The sequence below is a fragment of the Limulus polyphemus genome, unplaced genomic scaffold, assembly GCF_000517525.1.
Source record: "Limulus polyphemus unplaced genomic scaffold, Limulus_polyphemus-2.1.2 Scaffold343, whole genome shotgun sequence".
NCBI classification, from domain to species: domain Eukaryota; kingdom Metazoa; phylum Arthropoda; class Merostomata; order Xiphosura; family Limulidae; genus Limulus; species Limulus polyphemus.
The window spans coordinates 37,166-48,165 of NW_013665953.1; the positions used below are offsets into that span (position 1 = coordinate 37,166).

General features: G+C 33.7%; 1 protein-coding gene across 1 annotated transcript in view; it reads right to left on the reverse strand.

The window, feature by feature from the left end:
* The window catches only part of LOC106457534 (calsyntenin-1-like), an 84,057-nt gene that overhangs the window by 7,570 nt on the left and 65,487 nt on the right, over positions 1 to 11,000 (reverse strand). The window contains exons 8-12 of the mRNA XM_022383524.1: positions 7,527 to 7,672; positions 6,260 to 6,411; positions 5,665 to 6,050; positions 4,005 to 4,159; positions 1,928 to 2,035 (exon numbers count right to left, since the gene is read on the reverse strand). Of these exons, the coding sequence (XP_022239232.1) occupies positions 1,928 to 2,035; positions 4,005 to 4,159; positions 5,665 to 6,050; positions 6,260 to 6,411; positions 7,527 to 7,672 (947 nt within the window). The remainder of the gene's footprint in view (positions 1 to 1,927; positions 2,036 to 4,004; positions 4,160 to 5,664; positions 6,051 to 6,259; positions 6,412 to 7,526; positions 7,673 to 11,000) is intronic.

Genomic DNA, 11,000 nt, shown 5'->3' on the forward strand with positions numbered 1-11,000 from the left:
TAATGTGAACGATGTTCCAATAGATAACCGTAGAATGAGAGTATGAGTCATGCACACCGACACCTATACATACCATTATCATAGACGACGCTGGGGTAGAGGGCCCCCGGGCTTTAACGCCACCCCAAATCCCGAAATTTCAGAGACTTAATCCAACATTTCACTGTAACAAGAAAGTTCCGGTGAACTTTCTTCGAGTAGCTGGCGCCTGAGTATTATTTTGTAATGTAAATATTATTATCATTAAATGTGGAATATGCAACTGTTTAGAAGTATTTTATAACACAAATCATTAAGTCATTTGCTAACCCTCCCTCGAAAAATTTCACGCCTACGGCACTAGACGCTAGGTAAAAAATGTGGATCGTGCTCGAATATTATAGAATATTAGTTGTGGTATGCGAGTGACAACATTTTCTTGAATCATCATAACTGGTTAAAAAGATAATTGGTTTGGAGTTATGTCCCTTGCGATGTGCAAAAACAGATTCTATATGTTTCTTAGTGTTATTTGTTGAATATATCTTACAAAGGTACTCGAGGGTTATCTGCGCTAGCCGACCATAAATCTTTTCAAGTGTCTTATCTTTTTCTGTTTTCCTCTATTGAGATTATTATATATGCGTATATGTATCTATACGCATACACACAACAATAATGCTGTACTTATTACGCTTATATATGGCATAGCAAATCAAAGTAACTACCAAATACAGTAGCTTTATTTGACTTTCTTAATTTATTGTAGATAACCTGGGGCTACTACGAAAAAAAAAAAGATGAACTTTAATAGAGTCTGTAACGCTCTAGCAGCAACATGATACCGGGAGCGAGTAACTGAATGTGAAAGAAATTGTTCAATTGGGGATAAGGAAAAAAGTAACACACAAACCACCAACGCGCCGTAGGCAGGTTAGTCGCGCTGTGAAAGAGCCGTTCGGCAGCTGTTTTCCACAAGTTAAACCAGTACAGAGGACAACAGAAAAGCAGATGTTTCTTAGCAGAAACTCCAAAGGACATACGCTATACTTTTTCCATTTCTATTTAAACACGTTGCTTCCTGATCTGACGAAATAAGCTATCAAAATCTGTGAAATACCCGTATGTTAATAAATAAAACGTTTAAACAGTTAAAATAAGATGTAAATTATATACAGCTAAATCCGTTGTGACGAAGGGTTCTTCCCTTCCTGTAACAATGACTCCGAAGCACCTAACAATACTTCATAGCTTCAATGTAGCAATGTGTGTGCTGTACCCAATGCGTGATCAATTTCAATGTGTATTTCTTTATTATGCACAAAGCCAAACTGGGCTATCTGCTGTGCCGGGGGGAATCGAACCCCGGATTCTAGCGTTGTATATTTACTGCAAACTGCTCTTATAGGTTTAACTAAAACATATATCAGAAACATTCGATCAGAACAAACACTCCAAATACACAAGAATCTGGATTATATAATTCATTAGTAGTTACATATAACCATACTGTCATGTTTGTTTTCTAATTATTACACTCCCTAATAAGTTAAAGTTGACGTGGGATGAAAAAAATCTTAACTTTGAATTCTACGAGACTGGGGCGGCCCGGAATGGCCAGGTAGTTAGGGCGCTTGACTCGCAAATTAAATGTTTTTTTTATTGTAAAAGCTTTACGTTTTGAGATGTTATTGATTTCTAAGTATTGAATGGACAGTTATTTTGTTGGAATGTAAAGACTGAACTCTGTTTAAAATTATTTCAAGATTATGTTTTACATTTGTTTCCAGTTCACAATCGCCACCACTGCTCCATCTTTATCCGGAACTGTGATGCATATTCACTCATCACTTTTGCTGATAAACATTGAAAATTCAAAGCTATAATTTTAAGAATTACATATTTCCTTCTCTATATAGTACCACTCACCTTGCCAACAGGCACCAACAGTAAAAACACTATTGACATCCTTAATTGAATGTAAAGGCCAATCATCAATAATTTCTGGGTTGTTAACAGAAGCACTAAATACATGTCCATCCACATAGAGGGCAGCCTTAAAAGAAAAATATCATTAAATTATTTTTTTCTAATAAATTACAAGAGTTTATTATATTCTGTTTTTTGTAATGTGTTTGTTTTGAATTTCGCGCAAAGTTATTCGAGTTAGCTGTCACTAATTTTGCAGTGATAGACTAGAGGGAAGGCACCTAGTCATCACCACCCACCGCCAACTCTTGGGCTATTCTGTTACCAACGAATAGTGGGATTGACCGTCACATTATAACGCCCCCATGGCTGAAAGGGCGAGCATGTTTGGTGGGACGGGGATTCGAACCCGCGGCCCTCAGATTATGAGTTGAGTGCCCTAACCACCTGGCCATGCCGGGCCGTTTTTGTAACATTTTAAGAGATTTACAAAGGAATTAAATGTACACGATTCACAAAAACTTTCTAAACTGAAGACAGCCGATTAACTTTGATTTATGGACTAACAAAATAAGAAAATATCTCAAACTTAATAAGTCTGACGGTTTAGCAAAAGAAAGCATTGACGTTAAGTTGAAAAATTGCTCCATGCTAGTTTCATGTAGACCTAAGTCTGAGATAATAATTGGTGGAAGTATGAAAGAAACGCATACCTGAGGAAAGTTCACACTAACAGCATAATGATGCCACTGGTTGTCACAAACTTCAGACATCTTCCACCTCCACTCAGCGGGCCTAAAGACACTCGGTCTCTCCTGATAGAACTCCCGTCGCAGAAGAAGAATCAGCTTTTAATTTGTCTAAAGCTTTACCAATACTGTAATAAAATAGCACATAAATCAAACTGAAATAATGTTATAATTAAATGTGGTAATAACTTAGTTAATACACATTAAATGTGTTTATTCTAATAACCATATTTATGAAGTTAACATACACATTCATGTAGTATACGACACTTGTGCTGACTAATCATGATCTCTATATAGATCAGTAGTTTGTGTGGTATTACGTCACAATAACTTGAATAAGACTGGTAATAATACTTAATAACATTTTAATGGCACACTTTCAGTGCTACATACTGCTGCCAACGAGGCTTTTGCTAGATACCAGAGTTCCTCGGGTCAGATTTGTGTGTTGCATGCCTAGCCTACACTAAGTATTATAGTTGAACTACACTGGTTGACCATTTTATTATGAATTCCCACACACAGATTTTTTAGAATACTCTGCTATTTGCATATGCAAAATAGGTAATGTGATGTGCCTAGTGTTTATTTGAACCTATTACATGCCACCATGTGTTCTGTATGATGTGAATAGCATTTGCTTAAACCTATTACAGGCCGACAAGTGTCCTGCATGATGTGACTAGTATTTGCTTGAACCTGTTACAGGCCATCAAGTGTCCAGCATGATGTGCCTAGTGTTTGCATGAACCTATTACAGGCCAACAAGTGTCCTGCACAATGTATCAAGTGTTTGCTTGAATGTATTACAGGCCAACAAGTGTCCTGCATGAGTATCAGATGAGAAATAAAATGAAGGTTCATGTATTAAATATCAAAGAAAGTGTACCATAAGGAATAGGAATAAAGATCAGTATCTTACTTAGGAAAGAAATAAAGATTAACATATTAGAGATAACTAAAAATGAATGTGTTATGGGATAAAAATGTTGTTTAAGACAGTATAAGGAGAGAAATTCGGATTAATGTGCGTGAGAAGCGAAGATTAATGTTTGAAATGACAGATTGTGAAATCATTGTATACAAGTGAGAAAAACCTATACAACTAATATAATCATCTAAACAAAATCTCAAACTTGAATTGTATGCTATAGATTACCTTGTATATAAATTACTACCTGAATCTCATAAACATAAAGTTTACTTTCTCTCTTTCTTTATATTTATAGACATACACACATCCATATAGTATTTAAAAAATCTGTTCTAATTATCTATGATTAAAATTTTTGCCCAGTTATTCAGAAAATAGCACTTCTACCAAATCATCTGGATGATTCCTACCATTCCTGATTCCAAAAGATCAGTCAGTGGTTCTTCAAGACTTTCCTTACACTGGTATAAACAAGACAAGACATCTGGGTTTTCAGTCTGGCCTCGTAAGAGCGACAAACCAGCAAGATAGCCACGGAAATGGAAGGCGGTCTTATTTGCTTTTCCTAAAATTGCAGTGGAAGACATCATTATGCTAAACTATTTAATATCTTATTTCTTCATTACTACTTCATCATTGTATTAATTAGACAATAATATTTTCACTAATGTTTAAATATGTTTACCATAGCTAAACTAGAAAATAATGTGCAAAATAACTATAAAACTGTTTTATCATAGTTAAATTACAAAACAGTGTGTAATTATTTTATTACAAGTTACAGCTTTTACAGGAAGGAAGAATGTTTTAAAACAGGTACAACGGTTCAATCAGTGGTGTGATCATCGTGAAGTACACATCATGAAGTCCCCCACACTATTACATTGTCTTCAGCAGCTTTCACTACTGGAAAAACAATAGCAAGGACATGTACCTCATGTGAATTACTTCATGTTTAACTTAGCATCAGTACAAAGAAAAGTAAAATGTAACTCACTATACTATGTCACATGCTTACAGTAAAACACTGCTCAGTGTTTGCAGTGCTTTTTTGTTTACACCTGACAAACGATTTTTCAAACCCTGATTGTCAGGGTCATATCATAGTTTATATATAGTCCTTTTGCAAGTCATGACTGAGTTTTGACCACTGTTGAAGAAATCAGTCACTTCAGACTCAGTCACCAATGTCTGATAGTCACAGGTTTCATAGTGACAGATGTATTCCCTTTTGACTGTCTTTAAACAGTCTGTTAAAGAAAAGATTTTGATAACAATGCTCCCATTCAACAATGAATATTTGGGAGATGTTTCAGTATTATTCATTGTCATGTAGATTAACCATGATATGGACAAATTTCTGCACTAATAACTAATAATAATAATTAAACATATTTATAGGAAACCGAGAGTCAAAATATGATAGAATTATAGGAATTTCATCTTGAACAAATAGTAAAAATAGAAATAAAGAGTCAAAATAAGATCATTTCAAAGGAATTTTTTATGATAAAGTAATAACCATTCAAAAATAATTCCATTTTATGCATAACATACATGATTATCAAATGACAGCTTGTACAATAAAATACTTCAAAGTGAAAGCAACTATTTTCTTTTGGTGTGTATTTACATTAACCTGAGAATGCTACTGTTTCTTTTTCTACTCTACTTTATTTATAAAGAAGACAATAAAAACAATCTCAATAAGTGACTAAAAGCTTCAACTTTAACTTCTTATTTTGAATTGTTTCTTAGAAAATAGAAATTATCAAAACTTCTATTAAATACTGAAAACACAGGAAGCCTAAAAAAAACTGAAAAACACAAGATACTTGTTGGTGTGTAACAAGTTCAAGCAAACACTAGACACAGGAAAATGGAGTAATGGTTAATGTAACAGATAGGAAAGGAAGTGAGGGTTCATCTTTTCTAGTCAGTTTATTAGAAATAGCTTTGTTAATTAATTTGCTACTTTTTTATTTCTGACCTTTGTATAATTTATTTTGAATTAGTTCTTTTTTAATTAATCATTATCAATGATATTTTTTACTTTGTTTGCTCATGATATCTCATTCATCTGAAACTCGAGTTGTTCTGACTCACCATAGATAATCAGTCCTCCTTTATTGTCTCTGTGATGGATTCCAAGATGCATCAGGAGATTTTCTGGCAGCTGAAAATATTCATGATCAGGATTTAGAGGAGGATAAACCTGTACAGAACACTTGTCCAACTTATAGTCCATATTGACCACTACATCAGAGAACTCCTCCTCATGGTGCTGGTTAACTGTAAGGGATATTGTATTGAAAAGTTCAATACCCTGCTTAAAGGCTTCATACTCCCTAGCTAGGTTAGAAGTGCCATTGATACTGATTCTTGGCTGGTCTGGTTTGAGAACCATCACGTAACTTCTGATTTCTGGAACTTTCTGCCTTTTTCCATTAGAGCACCTGAATATTAAATCATCAAAGTTTAAGGAAAGTTTTACAACTTTTAAACTTTAAGATACATATTTCTTTTTAGACAGTATCTAATTATTACTATTACTCACAATACAACAACTTGTAGAGCATGTGATATCTGTTCTCTTTTGTAGGTTGAATATTAGATACATAATCTTACCCAATCCCCCCCCCCCAAAAAAAAGGTTTGTACTCACGTTACATCAGTGTCAATGTACAAGTTACGATGACCAGGTGTAGGAAATTCTCTTGTGTTTAAATACATTATTTCAGACATTAGTTTTTCCAAGTTTTCTTGACTCTCTCCTTCAATGGTCACTTGTGTCTTTTTAGAGTTGGTTGTAAGTTCCTTCAAATGGAACAAAAGTAAAGTTTAATGTAGCAGATTTAAGTTGGCCTAACCTTGTGAGGTATTATTAGGTTTACAACTGTAAGATATCATTAACAGCATGGGTAGACAATTGATGATTCACTCTAATCATTATAGGTCTTAACTTTCATGTTTATTGATTTATGACATTAAGACCTTCTTTATGGAGTTTTCCCATATTCCTTAGATGTTTACATACTGTTTCAAGAGTGACATGCAATTTCAGAGCCATTTCATGAGTGTGTTGCCTTGGGTTAGACTCAACAAGTATCTTCAGAGCATCAATATATATTCCAACATGTCGGCCCCCTGCCATCACAGTTTTTAAGGCTAAAGTCACCTGAATGAAATTTTCTGAAGCATCATTGACACTTATGAACATTCAAAGCATTTCCATAAATTTCTTTGGTATTTTTTGAGGCTATAGAGGCATTGTTTCCCTTTTTCTATTCAACAGCATTACATGACGAATTTGTGTCTTGTCGTGTGCCATCACTGTAAGGGATTAGAGTATACTAAATTTTACACATTATATAGGTTACACTAATGTGACATTTAGGCGATTCATTTAACTATTATACGTGATGTGTTTTGTGGGGGGTGGTTTATGAAAGTGTTCCAAAATTCGACATTAATTTCTTGATGACTTAATATATACTTACTAGCCATGTTGTACACAGCTCAACATCTGTCAGGATTTATAAAGTATTGAAAACTTGAACTAGTGATCTTATTTAGTAACAGCTACGAAAAACTACAAATAGCTATTCAGATATGATTAGTGTGAAACGTGTAGTATTTACATTAATGTTGTTACAATTAACTGAGACTATTAAATTTCAACTTAAAAAAACATTAGGAATTTTAACAAAAATTAGGGTTTCACAGATAATTTAGAGATTTTACAGAGTAATAAAAAAATAATAATTTTAGAGCCACTTGAAAGCCTGAAATTTTCAGCATGTTGTCACTGCAACCTATAGTCTATGAAATAAAAAAAGTTTTTGAAACAATATTACCTGCAAATCATATTCACTGAATAAGTGACACCATTTTAAAGTTCTACTTTTTTTTTCTAATACATGAAATCTCACCGTCTGCATGTATTCGTTGCTGATGAAACGACTGTTCAGTTCAGAACAAACCAGTTTAAAAGCCCGGTTCAGATAATACGCAGGCTTGTGATTAAAGTACAGGATCTGTCGCAGAATCAGTTCATAATTGTGAACTCTGTCTGCCCCTGAAAACAAGGTAAATCACTTTTTAGTCTAGAAGAAACACAATCTACATGCCAAAAGCCCATGAACACAAAGTTCCATAAATGAATTTGTAAAACACCATAATGTATTCATGCTAAACGTTTAGAGGGATGAAAGGACTTAATTCAAATATACTTATAACACTTTTTATGTGATAAATTAATTAAAATTATTTCTTAAGTCAAACTGATCACATCATCATATTAAAAATGTTTACCTCTTCTGAGTTTTTACAAAGACCCTCTTAAGTGACATTACCATTCTTTTCTGTTTTGATTTATTGTTTCATTTATTTCTAAATGCTCTTTTGTTTTCTTGATGTCTTTTTATTCTATTTTCTCAATATTATTTCAACATGGGCTAATAAGACAAATTGGAAAACTAATTTAACTTGTATAGATGGATGGAACTTATACAATACTATTCTCAGCCTCAGACATTTGAAATGAAGGTACGTTTAGATACAAGAATTACTCAGATGTGATTGTTGTTGCTGAGTTTATTATGAAAGAATAGAAGACCTCTGGTTCTCTTCATGGATGTATCAAAAGAAATTTAGAAGAAAAAAAAAGATGTAATAAAAGGTGCAATCATATGTATTTTCAGTACCTTTATCTCCACAAGTTATTCTTGGCCAATCACCTAGTTTTTATACAGCTTCTAAGAAGAAGCTTCCAACCAATCAAGGATTGCTGCTTGTGTTATATGCACTGAGCCATATCAATTTATGTGAACAGCCATCAATGCAACTGTTAATATATATATATTGTAATACCAGGCTGTACTATAAGTTTCCACTCCTTTTAATTTAAAAGTTAAGTTCACAATTTTTTTTCTTTTTCTCTATAACTTCCTGAGGTGAAACATAGCATTGCTCATGCAAGTTTTTAACTTTAACTTTTCCTAGGGGATAATTGGGTCAAGCGAAGATCGGGTACCTTCTTGTATGACTCACTTGTAGGAATAAAAATGTGCCTTTTAATTTGCATATTGAGTTATTCTTGTCAGGAAATCAGGCAGTAGTTGGAGGTGGACTTGTCCATGATCTTCACCACCCACTGGCAAACTGATCTAACAGACACCAATCACTGTTTCCTTGTGTCTGAAACTCAGAAGTTTATTGCCATATTTAAAACAGTGGTAGGACCTTAGAGAGTAGATTTTATGAAATTCTACCTAGATTTAATTAGATTTTTCACAGAGATTTTTGCATAGGTTTTCTACAGGTTCAAACATAGATTCAACACCAGTGTATTACTTTAACATACAGCAAAAACTTCTAAAGCTCTCACACTAGAACTGTGTGTATAATGTTGGGTGCATATTATTATATTCTATTTTGTCATGTTTTAGGGCAACTAACTGAAATCCTCCTTCAAGTATTAGATTTAGTTTTAGCTTAAGTCGCCATTACTTTCAGTTAACTTAAGATGAGCACCATGCTAGTTCTTGCTAGTAAATTAAGTTTATTTACATATACCTTACCCAGATACATTTTAGTGTTCTTAGTGAAGTATTGGCTCTCATATTGCTAGAATTGTATTTTCTTTGCTTATTATTTAGTGGTGAAGATACTTTAATTTCAGAAGAACCAAAGGTAAGGGCTTGGATTTCACTGCTTGAGTGTATCATTATTTTATTTAGGTAGACTAAAGTGAGGGTAATATAATACAGCATTGTTTTTCTTTTGCTTAGTGATTCAATTTCACAGTTTTGTTGGGGGGGGGGGGACAGATCATTGTGAGACTTTTTGTTCTACTAAAATCTTTATTAGCTCCAACACATTCAATTTAAAACCCACACTCCATCACTTGCTTGTTCTGCGATCATGTACTTCATTGTATATTGTGTTCTTTGTGCACTGTCTTTGTTGGAGCTCAATAAATATTTATGTTGAATCTGTGTCATTCTTTTTTTGTGACCCGACAATTGCACCCATCAGGAAAGACACCCACATACAAGATATGCAAACCTCCTGTTTTTGAGGGCCCTGCTTTGCTGGAAATCCTCGAGATATCACAATATACCAAATGGTCACAACTTATCATAGGAGTCAAAATGTCTTTTATCATTAGATCCTTTAGCAAAATACATATGTCTGTATAATCAATATTTTGTAACTTTAGGATTAAGTAGTCTCATTGAAAGATGGATATATATTCTTTTTCCATAGGTACTCCAAATGTCCATCAATATGCTTGGAGAGAACTAGAGGACATAAGAAACCCAGTAATGATGACCATGTCTCAGTAATTCTTGTACCTAAACATTTCTGCATTACACAAAATACATTTGAGATATCTAAGACTGAGAATGACACCACAGGAGGGTTGAACACTATGTGTTCCTATTTTAAACCCAGATTGAAATAGTATTATTATATAAGCTCCAACTGCGTATTTGAGTCATAATAATTCTCCATTTTGTCTTATTCCATGTTGAAATAACATTTTAAACAGATAACATAATTAAAAATAGAAAAAACAAAAAGAATGATAATACCACTTGAAGGGCTTCATATTTTTCTTTCTTTTTCAATAATTGTTACATAAATGCTGATAAGTTTATCCATGTTTTGTGGATTAGTATGCTAAATGCATCTATTGTTTTGTAAATAATTATCTATTTAACATCTATTTATATTTAGTTCCATTAAAGTTTAATTGTATATCTAAAATAATTGTACATATTTGTTTTTGAATTAATTTTGTTTACACTTATGAGGATGAGTTTGCATTATTAGCTTAGTATTTGTTTGTTGTAAGAACAAAGCTACAAAATGGTTTTAATACACTTAAATACGGTTTGGTTGCCTCACAAACTCTCCAATGATCATCATTTCCAACGTGTGAACATTGCTTCGTCTCTTGTGCGTGAACCATTTTTGGACAGAATTGTCACTGGGGATGAAAAATGGATATACTATGCAAATATTAAATGCCAAAAACAATGGCTCAGTCCTAGATAAAAACCACTTCCGATCTCAAAACCTCAACTCCATCTGCAGAAAGTGATGCTTTGCATTTGGTGGGACATCAAAGGAATAATTCATCTCGAACTACTCAATCCACAGCAAACTGTCAATGCAGAGATCTATAGTCAGCAACTGGAACATTTAAATCAAGCCCTTCATCAGAAACGCCCTTCACTCGTCAATCGGAAAGGTGTTCTTCTTCTCCACGACAATGCACATCCACATGTGGCACGTTTGACACAACACAAGATAAAGGAGTTGAATTGGGAAGTTCTCCCCACCCACCATACTCTCCAAATATGGCACCATCAGATTACCATCTTTCGTTAGCTGTA